Below are 23287 nucleotides of genomic sequence, written 5' to 3' on the forward strand. Positions count from 1 at the left end.
TTCACCAAGTACCATGTTTCACACAGAACACACAGTCACCCTGGCCCCTCACCCCCACAGACCGCACCAATCCCCACTGTGATCAATTCAGTGTCAGGACGGCTCTAGGTCGCACGCAACCGACCAGTGGCAGAGTATCTTTGAGTCCGCAAACTCTCAGATTACTCCCCTCTGACTCGGCCCTGTTTACGCCTCCAAGGTGCCCCCTCACAAAGGAATACACACTCAGAGCTCACGTAACAGAGGCTTTTCTAAAAACTCGACTTCAAGTGTGGTTTGCTCACCTCTTTCTTTAAAAAAAACTAAGTTCGAGATGTGGTATCCACTCAGCTTGCTGCCTCTCAGATCAAAGGTGGGTCCATCTGCTTCGTTCCCGAAGTGTGGTTTCCCTGAGATCTCAAGTTTGAGGGATCCCTCGTGCACGATTTACCTAGGTCGTCAGGCGCGATCACCAAGTGAAGATTCAAATCCCATCCTCGTCGCCAAATGTGGTGGCTAATTTCTGCATTACCAAATGAGGAGAGTTACAAACACACCAGTCTGAGTTAAACTACATCTTTAATAATTTAGATACTTTTGCAAAGTACTTTGACCTTCAATAATGCACTCTCTCGAATGAACCAGGAAGGTCTCTATACAACAATACAAAGAGCTTTTTATACCCATGAATCCACCCCTTCAACGTACATTGACAAACCACAAATCTTAGGAACAGTTCACAAAGGTTAAGTTTTGTATGAAAAGATATCTATAAAACACAGCAGACAGCAACTGCTATCTCAACAGTGTTCATTATATAGACCAGTGTCTGGTCTCCCTAGAACCGTCCCTCCCTGGTACGGTATAGAACAAAACCATTAGCTCATGTCCTCTGGAATGCTTTTTAGGCGTTCTTATCAAAATACACCATAAATCTCCTCTGTCAGTGCTATCTCATAGAGGCCCATCCTCAGTAAGACACCTCTTGTTCCCACTCCTGGACAAGCTCACTGAGGGGAGTGACCTGCGCACAGACATTGTGGAGACAAATAATTGTTTCCCCATTAATCACGCCATCCCTCCACATGGTTTAAGAATAGGTAAAGACACATTCACATATGAAGACAATGTTTCATTCTGTCCTCTCTTGCTGATATTCTGCATAGCAACAGAGACATGTAAAAAAAACAAGTCTGACCTCTCCCCTCTCTGGGCCCCAAGTGACTGAGCCCCAGCTAAGGGAAACGTGCAACTGAGAGACACCAGAGTCCAAAGGACACTTTCTAATGACAAGTATCTCACGTAAGCATATTATACTAATAAAACATCTTAATTATCTATGTTACCCGACTAATTCTGATTCATCCACCACACCGCATAAAACAGTCAAATCACTGCAATATTACCGCATAAAACTGTATGATCACCGCAATACAAAACAAGTGCTAACAATTTTAACCAATTGCAGCACTTTTTTAAAGCATAAAATGGTTCAATCAAGCTACACGTCAACAAACTTTTTCCCCTGTTAGTGCATTTTCGTGACAGTGTAAGAAATCATTGCAAATTGGGTAGGGAAAGGGGATACCTAGTCAGTTGCACAACTGAATGCATTCAACCAAAATGTGTCTTCCGCATTTAAGCCAACCCCTCTGAATCTATCACCAAAAAAAAAAAAAAAAAAAAAAATCCCGGAGGGACTGAGATATGATAGGATATTGTCTGTACTTATTACAAAGGAAACGGCTGTTTTTTCTTTTCTGTGTCCAAAATATTTGCAGTTTTCTATGGAGTACCCCAATGAGCACAACCAATAGTTAATTCAGTAAAGAATGGTTCTGACGTTTTTCCTTTAGTGTACAAATACAAATGTTTTGGACTGTTTTAGCCAAATTTCCAAATCACCTCTCATAGCCGTTCCCTGCTAAAACATTACTTTTATTTTCTACAAAGTATTTGCCGAAATTAATTTTGAAATGGATTAATTAGCAAATGCTCTCTGTGAAAAAAATAACAAATAAACATTCTTATCATGTACATTTATGGTTAAAACGGTGGAGAATGTCTAAGTAACAGGAGTGTATGTCTGTTTCTGCCCAGGATTGGGATACCCTAACCAGCCTGGGTTCTCAGACTTCCCAAATGCCCCTGGCACCCCTAATGTTGGGGAGTTCTCCTCGGGACCACCCCCCCTCTCCTACCAGGCTGACCTGCCAAGTGGACTCCTCACTTCAGACAAACCCATGGGACATCCCATGTCATCCCAGGTACTAACCTCAACCCTGCTGAGGGCTTTGTTCTTCCTGTTCTCAATGGTCTGGAGCCTTGACAAACAAATCCACCCCACCCCTAAAATAATCATGTTTGTGCTTTTACGTATTATCATTCACTTTTCATCTAACCAGCTAGGTGACAAAGTTGAAGTTCCCTTATTCGTTTAGAGACCAAACTGTGGGGTAGTGTTGTAGACGTGGTCTTTCTTTTGTATGTGGGTCCTGGTTTACTAATCAGTGTTGATGGTGCATGTCATTATGATAAGTTATCCATAAAATTCATAATGTAATCTGAATTAGAGGTCGGCCGATTAATCGGCATGGCCGATTTAATTAGGGCTGATTTCAAGTTTTCATAACAATCGATAATCAGCATTTTTGGATGCCGATTATGGCCGATTACATTGCAATCCACGAGGAGACTGCGTGGCAGGCTGACCACCTGTTACGCGAGTGCAGCAAGGAGCCAAGGTAAGTTGCTAGCTAGAATTAAACTTATCTTATAAAAAAACAATACATCTTAACATAATCACTAGTTAACTACACATGGTTGATGATATTACTAGTTTAACTAGCTTGTCCTGTATTGCATATAATCAATGCGGTGCCTGTTAATTTATCATCAAATCACAGCCTACTTCGCCAAACGGGTGATGATTTAACAAAAGCGCATTTGCGATAAAAGCATAATCGTTGCACCAATGAACCTAACGATAAACGTCAATGCATTTCTTAAAATCAATACACAAGTATATTTTTTTAAGCCTGCATATTTAGTTAAAAGAAATTCATCTTAGCAGGCAATATTAACTAGGGAAATTGTCACTTCTCTTGCGTTCAGTGCAAGCAGAGTCAGGGTATATGCCGCAATTTGGGCCGCCTGGCTCGTTGCGAACTGTGTGTGTGTGTGTATGTATATGTGTGTATGTATGTATGTATGTATGTATGTATGTATGTATGTATGTATGTATGTATGTATGTATGTACATACATACATACATACATACATACATACATACATACAGTGGGGGGGGGGGGAAGTATTTGATCCTCTGCTGATTTTGTACGTTTGCCCACTGACAAAGAAATGATCAGTCTATAATTTTAATGGTAGGTTTATTTCAACAGTGAGAGACTGAATAACAACAAAAAAACCAGAAAAACACATGTCAAAAATGTTATAAATTGATTGGCATTTTAATGAGGGAAATAATTATTTGACCCCCTATCAATTAGAAAGATTTCTGGCACACTCTTAAAGGGAGTGCTCCTAATCTCAGTTTGTTACCTGTATAAAAGACACCTGTCCACAGAAGCAATCAATCAATCAGATTCCAAACTCTCCACCATGGCAAGACCAAAGAGCTCTCCAAGGATGTCAGGGACAAGATTGTAGACCTACACAAGGCTGGAATGTGCTACAAGACCATCGCCAAGCAGCTTGGTGAGAAGGTGACAACATTTGGTGTGATTATTTGCAAATGGAGGAAACACAAAAGAACTGTCAATATCCCTCGGCCTGGGGCACCATCCAAGATCTCACCTCGTGGAGTTGCAATGATCATGAGAACGGTGAGGAATCAGCCCAGAACTACACGGGAGGATCTTGTCAATGATCTCAAGGCAGCTGGGACCATAGTCACCAAGAAAACAATTGGTAACACATTACGCCGTGAAGGACTGAAATCCAAAAGCGCCCGCAAGGTCCCCCTGCTCAAGAATACATATACATGCCCATCTGAAGTTTGCCAATGAACATCTGAATGATTCAGAGGACAACTGGTGAAAGTGTTGTGGTCAGATGAGACCAAAATGGAGCTCTTTGGCATCAACTCAACTCGCCGTGTTTGGAGGAGGAGGAATGCTGCCTATGACCCCAAGAACACCATCTCCACCGTCAAACATGGAGGTGGAAACATTATGCTTTGGGGGTGTTTTTCTGCTAAGGGGACAGGACAACTTCACCGCATCATTTGACGGGGCCATGTACTGTCAAATCTTGGGTGAGAACCTCCTTCCCTCAGCCAGGGCATTGAAAATGGGTCGTGGATGGGTATTCCAGCATGACAATGACCCAAAACACACGGCCAAGGCAACAAAGGAGTGGCTCAAGAAGAAGCACATTAAGGTCCTGGAGTGGCCTAGCCAGTCTCCAGACCTTAATCCCATAGAAAATCTGTGGAGGGAGCTGAAGGTTTGAGTTGCCAAATGTCAGCCTCGAAACCTTAATGACTTGGAGAAGATCTGCAAAAGGAGTAGGACAAAATCCTTCCTGAGATGTGTGCAAACCTGGTGGCCAACTACAAGAAATGTCTGACCTCTGTGATTGCCAACAAGGGTTTTGCCACCAAGTACTAAGTCATACTTATTTCCCTCATTAAAATGCAAATAATTTAAAACATTTTTGATATGCTTTGTTCTGGATTTTTTTGTTGTTATTCTGTCTCTCACTGTTCAAATAAATCTACCATTCAAATTATAGACTGATAATTTCTTTGTAAGTGGGCAAACGCACAAAATCAGCAGGGGATCAAATACTTTTTTCCACCACTGTATGTATGTATATATATATATTGTCTGATTGAATCGCTATCGGCTTTTTTTGGTCCTCCCATAATCGGTATATCGGCGTTGAAAAATCATAATCAGTCGACCTCTAATCTGAATGAATGAACCATATAAAGTTGAAGAAATTGATTAAGTTCAACTATAAAGAATAGGTTAAGCGTGGGTTAAGATGGTTTCATATATTGCTTTGTTGTCTTGGCCCTTCTACAAATCACAGGTGCCATCAAAGTCGTAAGGAATTGATGATGAGTTCTAATTGAAAGGAGCATGACACTTTGGAAGGGTAGTTGGATTTGAGTTGAATTGGCTTGTTATAAAACTTTATTTTACTTCTAACACACCAAAGAATATTATACGTTGATGTGGCACAGACGTGTTATGCAGGAGCTTATAATACTTATAATACTTTTCAACTCAGATTCCCCATTCGGGCCGCATGGACTCCTCCCACAGTTCTCTCCAGCATCAACAGCATCAGCAGCATCAAGGCCTCCATAGCAACTCACACCTCGGGGGACCAGGGGCACCCATGATGCAGCCTCGCAATCCCTCCCAAAACACCAGACTACACACAGAAAGCTCCTTTGGGTTAGGGGGTCCCGCTTGCTCAGAGGTGCCAGAGCCTTCCTTGGATGTGAGTAGCAACATTTTAATTCACTCACTTCATGACCTAGCTACTCAGTGCATTGCTACACTACATTTACATTCACACTGTACACAATGGCTGTATCGCATCAGTGGAAACCAAGACTGTTTTCAGGGCAGGTCTGCCAGTTTGGACTAGAAGAAGTGACTTTTCGGTATTAGGTTAAGGTTAGGAAACGGGTTAGGTAAAATGTAAATATTGTTCCAGACGTGGAGCCTTCCGAGTGGCGCAGCAGTCTAAGGCACTGCAGTGCTTGAGGCGTCACTATAGATCCGGATTCGATGCCAGGCTGTGTCTCAGCTGGCCGTGACCTGGAGACCCATGAGGCGACGCACAATTGGCCCAGCGTCATCTGGATTTGGGGAGGGTTTGGCCGGCCAGGATGTCCTTGTCCCAATGCGCTCTTGCGACTCCTATGGCAGGCCGGGCGCATGCGTGCTGACACGGTCGCCAGTTGTACATTGTTTGCTCTGACACATTGGTGGCTGGCTTCTGGTTAAGCGAGCAGTGTGTCAAGAAACAGTGTGTCTTGGCAGGGTCGTGTTTCAGAGGATGCATGGCTCTCGACCTTTTCCTCTCCCGAGTCCGTACGGGAGTTGCAGCGATGGAACAAGACTGTAACTACCAATTGAATGTCACGAAATTGGGGAGAATAAGGGGTATTGTACCCCCTTTCTCCTCAATTTCCATCTTGTCTGATCGCTGCAACTCGCCAACGGGCTCGGGAGGCGAAGGTCGAGTCATGCGTCCTCCAAAACATGACCGGCCAAACCGCTCTTCTCAACACCCGCCCGCTTAACCCGAAAGCTAGCCGCACCAATGTGTCAGAGGAAACACAGTTCAACTGATGACAGCCTGCAGTCGCCCGACCCACCGCAAGGAGTTGCTAGAGCGCGATAAGCCAAGTAAAGCCTCACCTTGCCAAACCCTCCCCTAACCCGGACGATGCTGGACAAATTCCCGGTCACGGACGATTTGTGTAACAGCCTGGGATCCAACCCAAGTTTGTAGTGACACCTCTAGCACTGCGATGCAGTGTCTTAGACTGCTGCGCCACTCAGGAGGCAACTCGAACATATCTAGCTTCATCTAGGCCTGCCCTGAGAACAGTCTTGGTTCCAATTTATGCAAAGCTGCTACACAATGGCCCTCATTCATCAACTTGTTCATAAATAGGGCAACATTTTCGCAGTATGGTAAGTTTTGCACTATTCATAATGCTTTTGCACTGTGTAATGTGTAATACACATTATATTGTATTATGTTGTTGAGGAAAACTCAGAGATATCAGGCAGAACTCATTTATCAGCAATAAGAGATTTATTCAAGCAATTGGAAGGAAGATCACTCAGGATGAACCCAGAAAGTAACCTCCAGGATATACCGGAAAGGAATTCTCAGGATATACCGGAAAGGATCTCAAAGATTTTACAATTAGTCTTTAGATACTTAATCTACACAAAAAGCTGCTTAACCATGCTAGGGGGAGGCAAGCTTACATGAGAGATAAGGGGTTCTTGGCTCCCATAAAGCATTAAAACAAGCAAAAGCAGGTTCTAACCAGTTCTCACAGCCTATGTGTCTAAGATAGGTGAGTGACAAGATCTTTAGAGCCTCAACAGACATGAGCAGCCTGGATGGCTTTTAGTGTCCCAGAGATAAGGACGAATAACAAATCACTCCTTAAAATCATTGAAAGAGTACGAGGGCAGGGGGCACGGGATGGGCCGCAGAGCCGCACACAGAAGACGGACCTAGCCCATGGGGGAGAGAGGTGGACCCACACCCCACCACACTGGGTAGCACAGAGCAACACTAAGCGCATTGCACTAATAATGGTGCTGCCTAGGGAAACATTCCCGCTGTTCTTAGTGCCAGTCTGCACGTTCAAACTAAAACAATGTAACTAATAATGGAATCTTTGTGCTTTCGTTTAATAAAATAATGATACAAATTATCTTTCAAAATGCAGATATTTATTTAGTTATGGATCCATAATGAATTACTATGGGAATAAATATCACTGAATTACAGAAATATCGGAACAAAGTTGTCTAATGAAAGTAAACAAATTGTTGCTTACTGGAAAGTACTATTTCGAACACACACGGTCACGTTGTACAGTGCCATTATGGCTATTAGCAGGTAGCTGGACAATAGACTTGCCTAGGAGGGTAGGGGGAGAATTCTAAGTTAGGTTGGCTGTATCTCAACAGGCCGTGATTGGTTGCAATTTCAGTTTAATCCACCAGAAAAGACAAAACAAATAATACCACAAAAATTATTATTGTGTATCACATCTGACCGTGATTGGGAGTCCCATAGGGCGGCGTACAATTGGCCCAGCGTTTCTCTCCCTCTAAAAACATAAATAAATATTTTGGCCTTTACAAATATTATTTTGGCCTTTATTCAGATTACAATTGTTCACTTTCGTTTTTTTTTTAAAACAAAATAACCTCCCAAATATCGTTATATATTATCAAGTTGATGGCACAGTCATATAGCGGCACCTACATAAAGCTGAGTGACTCACTCATTCATGGCTTTGGATCAAAATAAATAAGGTTATTTTTGATAGTCTTTTATAAAGAAATGTTTTGGTTATCCTGACCTGGACACCATGTACAGTATTATAAGTACAGTATTATAATAGCCCATTATGGGATATTAGCAGGACAATATACCTTTACCAACACATCTCTGTATTTTGAATCTTTGTGAATGGGGGCTCCCACAGTGCAAACGGTTGCAGGTTCTATACACGTGCCGGCCGCCACCGTGAGACCCATGAGGTGGCTTTTGGTTTTAATTTAGAATCCTCCAATCCTCTATATATAATTATTGGCGGAGAGTCACATTTTTCGATATACTGTAGGCCTACCGTAGGCAACATGAGTCTCACTAGTGTTGAGTAATGTGCTGTTAAAAGTGGTGTAGGTTTTATTTATTTAAAGCGCATATTGAAGTTAGAAGCAATAGGATTTGAAGCAATAGCCTACGACTATTTGAGCACCGTTTCGCGCTGCTCTGAGACAAGCACGTGGACTGGTCAATGAGATTTTTATTTTCACTGAATTTCCGGTTGGGTATTGGTTAGACTACAATTGGGGTGTAGAAATGTTATGCTCTTAGTGTAACCTTTATCAAGCTCGGCAAGTCAGAACCTCTTTGGGATCGGTGTTCCGCTAGCGTTCCACTACGACAACATCCGGTGAAATTGCAGAGCGCAAAATACAAAAATCATAATATTAAACATTCATGAAAATACAAGTGTCTTACAACGTTTAAAAGTGTAACTTCTTGTTAATCCAACCGCGTTGTCAGTTTTAAAAAAGCCTTTACGGCGAAAGCATACCATGCGATTATCAGAGGACAGCGCCCCACATCAAAATACTTTTTCAAACCAGCACAGGCGTCACAAAATCCCAAATAGCGATAAAATAAATCACTTACCTTTGAAGATCTTCCTCTGTTTGCAATCCCAACGGTCCCAGCTACACAATGAATGGTTGTTTTGTTCGATAAAGTCCTCCTTTATATCCCAAAAAGTCTGTTTAGTAGGCGCCATCGATTTCAGTAATCCACTCGTTCAACGTGCATACAAACGAATCCAAAAAGTTACCGGTAAAGTTCGTCCAAACAAATCAAACGATGTTTCTAATTAATCCTCAGGTACTCTAATATATAAATAAACAATACAATTTAACACTGAGAATAGTATGTTCAATAGGGAAGATAAATATCGAAGAGCGCGCTCCTCATTCACACTCGCAACAAGACTATTTTCCTGAGAGACACCTTGGAAAAACTACAACTACTTGTTCATTTTTCAAAAAACAAGCCTGAAACACTTTCTAAAGACTGTTGACATCTAGTGGAAGCCTTAGGAACTGCAATCTGGGTCCTATCTATTTGTTTTTCACATAGGCTATCATTGAAATGGCCTGTGACCAACAACAAAAAATTCCGGATGGATTTTCCTTATTTTTTTTCCTGCCATATCAGTTCTGTTATACTCACAGACATTATTTTAACAGTTTTTGAAACTTCAGAGTGCTTTCTATCCAATGCTACCATTATATGCATTTCCTAGCTTCTGGGCCTGAGTAACAGGCAGTTTACTTTGGGCACGTCATTCATCCGAACTTCTGAACACTCCCCCCAAGCCTTAAGAGGTTTTAAGAACAAATTCTTATTTACAAGGACAGCCTACTCCTTCCTCCCCGTCGGGGAATTGAACCCCGGTCTCCCGCGTGCTCGCACGACACAGGGATTCTTTAGCTAAATAGCCCAGTTCTGTCGCCTACTCCAGACGGTCATGTTGCATATTTTCCTTTCCATCCTAACGGAAACCGAGTGTTTTTCGTTTTTCTTGGATAGAAACACCATAATATTAATCAAGTTAATTAAGCAAAATGTATTTTTTTTAAAGGTTTTGAATTCTCTAGTACAGCCACTATTGAAGGCTATCAAATGCTTCTCAAAGATGCCCTATGGCGGTCAAACTAGCACTAACTAGCATTAATGGTGCCAGTGGTTCACACTTAAATAACGTGCCATAGAATTCTGCGGCACCATGCAAGCTGCGCCGCAGTACGCTGCAACTTTTAAAGGACTGTAAACATCAGTCATGTTACCTCAGCTAGTTAACAACCTGGTAACTTTACCAGTACATCTAAACATCTGGGGGCACAGAAAGAAAGGAAAAGAGATGTCTTCTTCCGAAAATCTATTAATGAAGGGCTGATCTCTTGCATGTCCTCACTCACAAACTTGAAATACGTTCAATGTAATGCATCTCAATAGGTAGAGCTTTTACACAATGTAGAAACCTAATATTCCACAAATGACTTTGTAATTTCAATGACAGGTTTTTGTATCAATATTTTAGATTTTTATAACAAACATATGTATTTACAGAGTTAAATATTAGTTTCTGAGCTACAAAAAAATGTGGAAGACATTGCTCATATGCTAATGTTGACTATTTTCAACTGTGAATGATTGATTGATGAGCGAGGCACAATGTGTTAATGAGCGCAGTACCTGTTGTTGTACATAATCTTTAGGGATTCTGATTTCTCTCTCTCCTCTACAGTTACTTCCTGAATTGACAAATCCAGATGAGCTGCTGTCTTACCTTGGTCCCCCCGATTTACCGAACAACAGCAATGATGACCTACTCTCCCTCTTTGAGAACAACTGAGTCCCGGTGCTCCTCTCCACAGTCTCCCATGGTTCCCTGCAACACATAAACTACATACAAGAAGTATCCCACCTACAATGTGGGTATAAAAAATACTTCCTGTAATATAAGAGCTCCCCTTGAGCCGAAAATGGCCGTCAGTGGTAGGCGTGTCGAGGAGACATTTGAATATGAGGAAAATCTTTGATGTCCCTTGTCTGACTATAAACTATGGTAATATTTTGTTTTATATCTGTAAACTATTCCCGCATCCATTCCCTTGTTACTACCTTTCTTGCCCAAGGATCCAATTGTATTTAAAGGCTTCCTTACTAGAATCACATTTATTGTATGTCATTCAGAAGGGATTATCAATGTATGCACATTTTCTTATTCAATGCAGTTGTGATGCAAGTTTATGTCCAACTGAATTTGGTGAGTTTGAAATGTCCATAAAAGTATGATTAAATAACCTTTTTTAATTTACAATAATAAATGGAAGATGAATACATTGAGGGGATGCCCTATGTGTTTCAAAGATAAATATGTATTTTCACTGCCTTTTACTGTGATTTATCAATGCACAACAGTGACAAAACAGCAATGTAATTTCCACATTTACATAACCATTCCAAGCTATGATCATTTAGCACACCGGCACACAACCAATTACTCAGTCTTTTTATATTCTAAATTAACAGATTTTTATGCATAAATGTTTGACATTATATTCATTACAATGGTTAACAACCATGTAGGCAAATGGAATAAATGGCAATCTGTAAGGCTTTGTGAGACTCAATTCTTTGGAGCAGCTATGGAGCCAAAGCCATACCTTTATGGCTACATGTAAATATATGGCTCCATCTAAATCAAAGATGACCACACCAACCAGATGTAGTCCCCTGTGAATTTTTTTTTAATGTGAATTAATTTGCAAACTTCTGGTTCTTACTGATCCAGATACACTTTTATTAAAGCCTACTTTATATTCATCCTACACTAACGCTTTGTAGGCCTGCTCTTTGCAGAATGACAGAAAAATGAACTACACAGGTATGGGCAACTGGCAGCCTTTTCGTAGGCCCCTGGATCAATTATTATTAAAAAGAACGAATTCAGGGTCCCATTACTGTTGAGAGTTAGAATAGTAGAATATACTAGTTGCAATTTTTGTCATTTGGTTGTGCATCAGCAGATTTTCTCTTGTTATGTAAGTCACTGACAGTCACTCAATAAGTCCATGTCAGCTAAAATTGTTTAGATTGTAAATTTGTCTAGCCAACTATCTAAACTTAGTAATCATGGTCCAATTACAGACCAGGGAGCCTCCATTAATTTTGTTGGCTACTCTCACTCTGATAACGTATTAAAAACTGCAAACATTTCTCTTCACCCCATGGCAAAATGAGTAGAATTGCATGAAGTTAGTTACATTTCTAAATCTTCTCTCCACCCCATGGCAAAATGTATAAAATTGCAGCAAACTTGCTTTAACACTGCAACATTTTCTCTACACTCCATGGCAAAATGTGTAGAATTGCAGGAAATTAACTCTTAACATGTAATTGTTTACCAGATAATTATGATATTATTAGGAAATATTTAGGCCTACTGTGTTGAGGCAAATTTGGTTTATTTGAAAATAATAACTTTTTACTGACTTGATAACATATTGTCAAAGGCACGTAGACAATAATATTTACTGTGTCAATACGGGAGTAGGCTAGTGAACAATCGTAACATAATTTGATGTGCTAGTGTTATTTATTAAATGGATGAATTAAATTGTAAATGAAAAGAGCACTTGCCAAACATGGATTGTGTGTGTGGGGTACAGAGATTGGGTAGTCATTTTATAATCATGTTGTGGTCTTTTGTTCATCAAGCAGAGATTGTCTACTGCAGTATTTGGTTGTCGAAGTTGGTCGCTTAATGGGTCCAGTATGTCAGCTATATGGTCCAATACTTCCTGATGGATTGGAACCTCAACCTGTGCCATAGTTGCTAACTAATCCAGAAAAGTGGAATTCTCGCCGCCACCGAAAAATTAAATAAACTCCTTATAAGTATTGTGGCTATGTATCTCAATGTCAGGATGTGAAAAGACACACAAGAATAGCATGGTCTTTAAATAGAACCTGTGTGCCTAGCCCCGTGCCCAGCCCAACCCCCTGTCACTTCACCAACGCCTGGCATTGAAACATGCTGGAAGCAGCGAAATAATTATTTTCAACGATAGCAAACAAAGAGCATCAGCCAAACATGGATTGTGTGTGGGGAGTACAGAGTTGCGGTAGTATAATAATGTTGTGGTCTACATTTTTGTTTATCAAGCAGACCAGATAAATTGAGATGATGGGAGAGCCTGTTAGGCTATTTAAAATGGAAGAATACAATCGATATACTATAGCATGAGACTAATACCTCCTGTTTTTTTTTTAATGGGATTTGAGTGCTGTTTTCGAAAAATGTATATGTATACTTAAGACACTGCAACATTACGGAGTGTACATCAATTTAAATTCCACTTTGTAACTAAACTATAAATAGGAAAAAAATCAACAAGGTACTGGACAGGCCTATGATGTCTAAAGGTCTGGCTTTCCAAGCCATTCTGTTCATCTAGAAGCAGACCTGATTATAGATGGTGGGAGAGCCTGTTATTTGAAATGTAAGAATATAATTTACTGTATATACTGTAACAATGACAAGAATCCCTTTATGTATACACAGTGCCTTCAGACATTATTCCAACCCCTTTACTTTTCCCACATTCTGTTACTTTACAGCCTGATTCTAAAATTGATTTAAAAAATGTTTTATCGTCAATCTACACACAATACACCATAATAACAAAGTAAAAACAGGTTTTTCAAAATGTTTGCTAATTTATAAATAAAGAAAACCCTGAAATATCACATTTACGTAAGTATTCAGACCATTTGCTCAGTACTTTGTTGAAGCACCTTTGGCAGTGATTACAGCATCGAGTCTTCTTGGGTATGACACTACAAGCTTGGCACACCTGTATTTGGGGAGTTTCTCCCATTCTTCTCTGCAGATCCTCTCAAGCTCTGTCAGGTTGGATGGGGAGCATCGCTGCACAGCTATTTTCAGGTCTCTCCAGAGATGTTCGATCGGGTTTAAGTCCGGGCTCTGGCTGGGCCACTCAGAGACTTGTCCCGAAGCCACTACTGCGTTGTCTTGGCTGTGTGCTTAGGTTCGCTGTCCTGTTGGAAGGTGAACCTTCGCCCCAGTCGGAGGTCCTGAGCGCTCTGGAGCAGGTTTTTATCAAGGATCTCTCTGTACTTTGCTCTGTTCATCTTTCCCTCCATCCTGACTAGTCTCCCAGTCCCTGCCGCTGAAAACCAACCCCACAGCATGATGCTACCACCACCATGCTTCACGGTAGGGATGGTGCCAGGTTTCCTCCAGATGTGACGCTTTGCATTCAGGGCAAAGAGTTCATCAGACCAGAGAATCTTGTTTATCAAGGTCTGGGAGTCTTTAGGTGCCTTTTGGCAAACTCCAAGCGGGCTGTCATGTGCCTTTTACTGAGGAGTGGCTTCTGTTTGGCCACTCTTCCATAAACGCCTGATTGGTGAAGTGCTGCGGAGGTGGTCCTTCTGGAAGGTTCTCCCATCTCCACAGAGGAACTCTAGAGCTCCATTAGAGTGACCATCAGGTTCTTAGTCACCTCCATGTCCAAGGCCCTTTTCCCCCTATTGCTCAGTTTGGCCAGGTGGCCAGCTCTAGGAAGAGTCTTAGTGGTTCCTAACATCTTCCATTTAAGAATGATGGAGGCCACTATGTTCTTGGGGACCTTCAATACTGCAGGCATTTTTTGGTACCCTTCCCTAGATCTGTACCTCGACACAATCCTTTTTCAGAGCTCTACGGACAATTCCTTCGACCTCATGGCTTGGTTTTTGCTCTGACATGCACTGTCAACTGTGGGACCTTATATAGACAGGTGTGTGCCTTTCCAAATCATGTCCCATCAATTGAATTTACCACAGGTGGACTCCAATCAAGTTGTAGAAATATCAAGGATGATCAGTGGAAACAGGATGCACCTGAGCTCAATTTCGAGTCTCATAGAAAAGGGCCTGAATACTTAATGTTTTATTTTTTTATACATTTGCAAAATTTCTAAAAACCTGTTTTGGCTTTGTCATTATGGAGTATTGTGTATTGATTGATGACAATAATTAATTTAATACATTTTTGATTAAGACTAACGTAACAAAATGTGGAAAAAGAGAACGGGTCTGAATACTTGCTGAATGCACTGTAATTCGATAAAATTGTCTATCAAAATTAACGTGACAGCGAACATTTAATTTTTTGGAAGCCTATTTGGACATAAACCGTGATGTGAAAACTAAGGCACCTGGACCACATATTGAGATTCACTTTTATTAAGTGAATCATGTGTTGCACAAAATTAAAAGGTGACAGTTGTAAGACTGTTAACACAGTGGCTGAATTGTCAAAGAGAGTAGTAGCCCAAGGGTACCGAAGTAAAAGTTGGCTGTCTTTGGCTACAGGTTTAACTGTTTTTTTTCTTCTTATGGCTAAAATTAATGGGTAAAGAATAGGGTTTTGGGAAAAAACTAAGAAAATAAGGTCAAATGCAAATTAATTACTTAAAAATCATACAATGTGATTTTCTGGATTTTTGTTTTCGTCTCTCACAGTTGAAGTGTACCTATGATAAAAATTACAGACCTCTACATGCTTTGTAAGTAGGAAAACCTGCAAAATCGGCAGTGTATCAAATACTTGTTCTCCCCAAATCAAATCAAATTTATTTATATAGCCCTTCGTACATCAGCTGATATCTCAAAGTGCTGTACAGAAACCCAGCCTAAAACCCCAAACAGCAAGCAATGCATGTGAAAGAAGCACGGTGGCTAGGAAAAACTCCCTAGGAAAAACTCCCTAGAAAGGCCAAAAACCTAGGAAGAAACCTAGAGAGGAACCAGGCTATGAGGGGTGGCCAGTCCTCTTCTGGCTGTGCCGGGTGGATATTATAACAGAACATGGTCAAGATGTTAAAATGTTCATAAATGACCAGCATGGTCAAATAATAATAATCATAGTAGTTGTCGAGGGTGCAACAAGCATGTCCGGTGAACAGGTCAGGGTTCCATAGCCGCAGGCAGAACAGTTGAAACTGGAGCAGCAGCACGGCCAGGTGGACTGGGGACAGCAAGGAGTCATCATGCCTGAGGCATGGTCCTAGGGCTCAGGTCGTCCGAGAGAAAGAAAGAAAGAAAGAAAGAGAGAGCATATTTAAATTCACACTGGACACCGGATAAGACGAGAAATACTCCAGATGTAACAGACTGACCCTAGCCCCCCGACACATAAACTACTGCAGCATAAATACTGGAGGCTGAGACAGGAGGGATTAGGAGACACTGTGGCCACATCCGATGAAACCCCCGGACAGGGCCAAACAAGCAGGATATAACCCCACCCACTTTGCCAAAGCACAGCCCCCACACCACTAGAGGGATGTCTCCAACCACCAACTTACCGTCCTAAGACAAGGCCGAGTATAGCCCACAAAGATCTCCGCCACGGCACAACCCAAAGAGGGGGCGCCAACCCAGACAGGAAGACCACGTCAGTGACTCAGCCCACTCAAGTGACGCACCCCTCCCATGGACGGCATGGAAGAACACCAGTACGCCAGTGACTCAGCCCCTGTAATAGGGTTAGAGGCAGAGAATCCCAGTGGAGAGAGGGGAACCGGCAAGGCAGAGACAGCAAGGGCGGTTCGTTGCTCCAGCCTTTCCGTTCACCTTCACACTCCTGGGCCAGACTATACTTAATCATAGGACCTACTGAAGAGATAAGTCTTCAGTAAAGACTTAAAGGTTGAGACTGAGTCTGCGTCTCTCACATGGGTAGGCAGACCATTCCATAAAAATGGAGCTCTATAGGAGAAAGCCCTACCTCCAGCCGTTTGCTTAGAAATTCTAGGGACAATTAGGAGGCCTGCGTCTTGTGACCGTAGCGTACGTGTAGGTATGGACCAAATCGGAAAGATAGGTAGGAGCAAGCCCATGTAATGCTTTGTAGGTTAGCAGTAAAACCTTGAAATCAGCCCTTGCCTTAACAGGAAGCCAGTGTAGGGAGGCTAGCACTGGAGTAATATGATCAAATTTTTTGGTTCTAGTCAGGATTCTAGCAGCCGTATTTAGCACTAACTGAAGTTTATTTAGTGCTTTATCCGGGTAGCCGGAAAGTAGAGCATTGCAGTAGTCCAGCCTAGAAGTAACAAAAGCATGGATTAATTTTTCTGCGTCATTTTTGGACAGAAAGTTTGTGATTTTTGCAATGTTACGTAGATGGAAAAAAGCTGTCCTTGAAACAGTCTTGATATGTTCTTCAAAAGAGAGATCAGGGTCCAGAGTAACGCCGAGTTCCTTCACAGTTTTATTTGAGACGACTGTACAACCATCCAGATTAATTGTCAGATTCAACAGAAGATCTCTTTGTTTCTTGGGACCTAGAACAAGCATCTCTGTTTTGTCCGAGTTTAAAAGTAGAAAGTTTGCAGCCATCCACTTCTTTATGTCTGAAACACAGGCTTCTAGCGAGGGCAATTTTGGGGCTTCACCATGTTTCATTGAAATGTACAGCTGTGTGTCGTCCGCATAGCAGTGAAATTTAACATTATGTTTTCGAATGACATCCCCAAGAGGTAAAATATATAGTGAAAACAATAGTGGTCCTAAAACGGAACCTTGAGGAACACCGAAATGTACAATTGATTTGTCAGAGGACAAACCATTCACAGAGACAAACTGATATCTTTCCGACAGATAAGATCTAAACCAGGCCAGAACTTGTCCATGTAGACCAATTTGGGTTTCCAATCTCTCCAAAAGAATGTGGTGATCGATGGTATCAAAAGCGGCACTAAGATCTAGGAGCACGAGGACAGATGCAGAGCCTCGGTCTGACGTCATTAAAAGGTCATTTACCACCTTCACAAGTGCAGTCTCAGTGCTATGATGGGGTCTAAAACCAGACTGAAGCGTTTCGTATACATTGTTTGTCTTCAGGAAGGCAGTGAGTTGCTGTGCAACAGCTTTTTCAATTTTTTTTGAGAGGAATGGAAGATTCGATATAGGCTGATAGTTTTTTATCATTTCTGGGTCAAGATTCGGCTTTTTCAAGAGAGGCTTTATTACTGCCACTTTTAGTGAGCTTGGTACACATCCGGTGGATAGAGAGCCGTTTATTATGTTCAACATAGGAGGGCCAAGCACAGGAAGCAGCTCTTTCAGTAGTTTAGTTGGAATAGGGTCCAGTATGCAGCTTGAGGGTTTGGAGGCCATGATTATTTTCATCATTGTGTCAAGAGATATAGTACTAAAACACTTTAGTATCTCCCTTGATCCTAGGTCCTGGCAGAGTTGTGCAGACTCAGGACAATAGAGCTTTGGAGGAATACCCAGATTTAAAGAGGAGTCCGTAATTTGCTTTCTAATGATCATGATCTTTTCCTCAAAGAAGTTCATAAATGTATTACTGCTGAAGTGAAAGCCATCCTCCATTTGCAAATGCTGCTTTTTAGTTAGCTTTGCGACAGTATCAAAAAGAAATTTCGGATTGTTCTTATTTTCCTCAATTAAGTTGGAAAAATAGGATGATCGAGCAGCAGTGAGGGCTCTTCGATACTGCACGGTACTGTCTTTCCAAGCTAGTCGGAAGACTTCCAGTTTGGTGTGGCGCCATTTCCGTTCCAATTTTCTGGAAGCTTGCTTCAGAGCTCGTGTATTTTCTGTATACCAGGGAGCTAGTTTCTTATGACAGATGTTTTGAATTTTTAGGGGTGCAACTGCATCTAGGGTATTGCGCAAGGTTAAATTGAGTTCCTCGGTTAGGTGGTTAACTGATTTTTGTCCTCTGACGTCCTTGGGCAGGCAGAGGGAGTCTGGAAGGGCATCAAGGAATCTTTGGGTTGTCTGAGAATTTATAGCACGACTTTTAATGCTCCTTGGTTGGGGTCTGAGCAGATTATTTGTTGCAATTGCAAACGCAATAAAATGGCGGTCCGATAATCCAGGATTATGAGGAAAAACATTAAGATCCACAACATTTATTCCATGGGACAAAACTAGGTCCAGAGTATGACTGTGGCAGTGAGTAGGTCCAGAGACATGTTGGACAAAACCCACTGAGTCGATGATGGCTCCGAAAGCCTTTTGGAGTGGGTCTGTGGACTTTTCTATGTGAATGTTAAAGTCACCAAAAATTTGAATATTATCTGCTATGACTACAAGATCCGATAGGAATTCCGGGAACTCAGTGAGGAACACTGCATATGGCCCAGGAGGCCTGTAAACAGTAGCAATAAAAAGTGAGTGAGTAGGCTGCATAGATTTCATGACTAGAAGCTCAAAGGACGAAAACGTCATTTTAGTTTTTTTGTAAATTGAAATTTGCTATCGTAAATGTTAGCAACACCTCCGCCTTTGCCGGATGCACGGGGGGTATGGTCACTAGTGTAACCAGGGGGTGAGGCCTCATTTAACACAGTAAATTCATCAGGCTTAAGCCATGTTTCAGTCAGGCCAATCACATCAAGATTATGATCAGTGATTAGTTCATTGACTATAACTGCCTTGGAAGTGAGGGATCTAACATTAAGTAACCCAATTTTGAGATGTGAGGTATCACAATCTCTTTCAATAATGGCAGGAATGGAGGAGGTCTTTATACTAGTGAGATTGCTAAAGCGAACACCGGCATTTTTTATTTTGCCCAACCTAGATCGAGGCACAGACACGGTCTCAATGGGGAAAGCTGAGCTGACTACGCTGACTGTGCTAGTGGCAGACTCCACTAAGCTGGCAGGCTGGCTAACAGCCTGCTGCCTGGCCTGCACCCTATTTCATTGTGGAGCTAGAGGAGTTAGAGCCCTGTCTATGTTCGTAGATAAGATGAGAGCACCCCTCCAGCTAGGATGGAGTCCGTCACTCCTCAACAGGCCAGGCTGTACATGAGATGAGTAATGTAGGGTATGAAAACATTATATAAAGTGGCATTGTTTAAAGTGGCTAGTGATACATTTAATTACATCAAGATGGCAAGATGCAGTATTACTATTGCTCTCTATGTCTACCTTTAAATGGTCATACCTCAAAGGCATACAGTTTTTGTCAAATTAATGTCCGATTTGACGTTTTGTAGCAGGTTCGGAGAACTTACGCAGCAGGATAGGAGAATTAGGTTAAAGTTAGGAAAAGGGTTAAGGATAGTTTGACAGATGGGAGATCCCTTCCTTCTAGCTATGTCAATTTGTAATGGAATTGGAGAAGAAGAATATCCGGTCATGTTGACGTCCGAAGTCAGCAACTCCACTCTCATTAGTACTAACGATTTGTTTACGTTTTTGCTAGACGCAGACGACACAGACCACAAGAATACATGATGGGTGAGAATTTCACTTATTTCACTTATAATTCACTGTATCACAATTCCAGTGGGTCAGAAGTTTACATACACTAAGTTGACTGTGCCTTTAAACACCTTGGAAAATTCCAGAAAATAATGTAATGGATTTAGAAGCTTCTGATAGGCTAATTGACATCATTTGAGGTGTACCTGTGGATGTATTTCAAGGCCTACCTTCAAACACAGTGCCTCTTTGCTTGACATCATGGAAAAATCCAAATAAATCAGCCAAGACCTCAGAAAAAACATTGTAGACCTCCACAAGTCTGGTTCATCCTTGGGAGCAATTTCCAAGTGCCCGAAGGTACAACGTTCATCTGTACAAACAATAGTACGCAAGTATAAACACCATAGGATCACGCAGCCGCCATACCGTTCAGGAAGGAGACGCGTTCTGTCTCCTAGAGATGAACGTACTTTGGTGCGAAAAGTGCAAATCAATCCCACAACAACAGCAAAGGACCTTGTGAAGATGCTGGAGGAAATATGTACAAAAGTATCTATAGCCACAGTAAAACGAGTCCTACATCGACATAACCTGAAAGGCCGCTTAGCAAGGAAGAAGCCACTCCTCCAAAACCGCCATAAAAAAGCCAGAGTACGGTTTGCAACTGCACATGGGGGCAAAGATTGTACCAGAGAAATGTCCTCTGGTCTGATGAAACAAAAATACTGTTTGGCCATAATGACCATTGTTATGTTTGGAGGAAAAAGGGGAGGCTTGCAAGCCGAAGAACACCATCCCAACCGTGAAGCACGGGGGTGGCAGCATCATGTTGTGGGGTGCTTTGCTGCAGGAGGGAACATTTTTGGGCAGAACTGAAAAAGCGTGTGCGAGCAAGGAGGCCTACAAACCTGACTCAGTTGCACCAGCTCTGTCAGGAGGAATGGGCCAAAATTCACCCAACTTATTGTGGGAAGCTTGTGGAAGGCTATCTGAAACGTTTGACCCAAGTTAAACAATTTAAAGGCAATGCTACCAAATACTAATTGACTGTATGTAAACTTCTGACCCACAGGGTATGTGATGAAAGAAATAAAAGCTGAAAGAAATAATTATCTCCTCTATTATTCTAACATTTCACATTTTTTAAATAAAGTGCTGATCCAAGACAGGGAATGGTAGGTTTAAATGTCAGGAATTGTGGATAAACTGAGTTTAAATGTATTTGGCTAAAGTGTATGTAAACTTCCGACTTCATCTTTATTGCTTACACCTATCCAATACTTCCAGATCCACACAAGTTCCCAGGGCCTAGGGGTTGATTTGGGTTTCAGGGATTAGTGCCAATGGACCAAGACTCTGGGCTCTGAGCCCAGGTCCAAATAAAGACTGTTTTTATGGGTGTTTGAGTAGTCTTAAGGCCAACACCACAATAACAAGAGACTATCTCTGCTAAAGTATAATAGGCCTGCTTATACTATGGTTAGTAGGGATCAGGCATTCCTGACCTGTCATGGCATGTAGGGCATTGGTCAGCAACCCTGTTCCTGGAGAGCTTTTGTCCCAGCTAACACTATGAGGACTAACACACTGGAGGGCTTGACCCTCAAACCTGCTTTCCCCATGGCTCTACAGGACCATGGTTGAATAGTGTGTACCATCCTAAATATATGCTGAGAGCTGTTTCACATAGGCATGCTATATAATTAATATACAACATACTGTAGCTACAGGTATAAGGCTACTTATTATAGGCAGGGTTGGATAGGGACCACAGGTCATAAGTTACCTTGGCTTTAAGGGAAGGGCAATATCTGCACTTGCAATGTCATCGTAAGGTGATTGCAGAATAACTGCAGTGTACTGCAGTTATACTGCACTGTAACTGTAGTTACACTGCAAAATTACTGCAGTAAATGTTTGTTTATTTTGGACGCAGTATTTGCAGCCTATCCCTGTAGGGAATGGATGATCTTTGAGATAATTCAGTTCTTGCTTTGACAGGTGGGTGTGCTGATGTGTTGCTGCTGTATCATGCGCCAAGGATATTCCAGCATGCTCTCTTCTGTATTCACTCCAATTGTGCAGTCATGGTTGAGGTTAGATAGGAATGCCATCCCCAGGCACCATATTGTAGTATAGGCCAAAAGTTGGTGGTATAGATGGTCACCAGGCCGGGTCTGTTGACACTGAAACTCTCAAGATGGCGCAGCACAAACATTTATATATTTATAAACTGGGTGGTTCGAGCCCTGGATGCTGATAGGCTGACAGCCATGGTATACCACGTGATTGACCAAACCATTTATTTTTAATGCTCTAATTACGTTGGTAACCAGTTTATAATAGAAAAAGGCACCTTGCGCCGTGCCTAAGAACAGCCCTTAGTCATGGTATATTGGCCATACAACACTCCCTTGGGCCTTATTGCTTAAATATATATACAATGCTCAATTAAAAAATTAAAAAATAAAATAAACACTGACTGTCCAAACAGCAAGTTACAAGTGACCAAATTGGATTTGTGTGTGTTCAGACAGCAGTAATTTGCTGACATGGCTATGCTAGCTGTCATAGTCATGACGGGTGTGTGCGCAGTGGTGTAGGCGTATTGGTGGTGGAGCTCGTGCTTCCTGTCACCCAGAAGTTAAGGTGACAACAATGCCTGTCATGGACGTTTCCCAGTTGCTTTGAATGTTCAAATTCATAGTGTAAGAACACTTTTAAAGCTTCCAGCATCTAATCAGTATCACACTGTTGATAGAATGGGGTAAAGAGACAAACTTATTAAGCCTTAAGTCATGATGACGTATGATCTGGTCTGTAGTAGCTGAGTGTATAAATGCTTTTATAAACATAGTTTGGTTGGGATGTGAGGACACAAAGGATGATGACATTTGTACTATAGACTGACTTGAGGAGTTTAGAGTGGTAGATTGGGGCTTTACATTTGAAAGTGTAATAAATGAGAGTGTATACAATTTATTTTGGTTCTGAGAGAGTAGAGAGTGTAGATTATATTCCTGTGGTGGGTGTAATAAGGAGCTACAGGACCAAATCTAATGGCAGGGTATCACAGTATGGTCAGGCATAGACCGCAGAAGGTTACACTAAGACCAACTTAGATTGAGGAGTACATTCAAAAAGAGCACACACACCCATGTGCATAACACACCTCTCACCCTGATAGCTGATGTGTGGTGAAA

At 41.7% G+C, this 23287-nt stretch overlaps 1 protein-coding gene across 3 annotated transcripts in view; it reads left to right on the forward strand.

The window, feature by feature from the left end:
* LOC106587026 (zinc finger MIZ domain-containing protein 2) overlaps positions 1-11439 on the forward strand; it is a 91183-nt gene extending 79744 nt beyond the window's left edge. For all 3 annotated transcript variants that reach the window (XM_014174873.3, XM_014174871.3, XM_014174872.3), the window contains 3 exons: positions 2080-2246; positions 5239-5454; positions 10568-11439. In XM_014174873.3, the coding sequence (XP_014030348.1) occupies positions 2080-2246; positions 5239-5454; positions 10568-10675 (491 nt within the window). In that variant the 3' untranslated portion in view covers positions 10676-11439. The remainder of the gene's footprint in view (positions 1-2079; positions 2247-5238; positions 5455-10567) is intronic.
* The last annotated feature ends 11848 nt before the right edge of the window (positions 11440-23287 follow it).

This window comes from Salmo salar, chromosome 26, assembly GCF_965601325.2.
Source record: "Salmo salar chromosome 26, fSalSal1, whole genome shotgun sequence".
Lineage (NCBI taxonomy): Eukaryota > Metazoa > Chordata > Actinopteri > Salmoniformes > Salmonidae > Salmo > Salmo salar.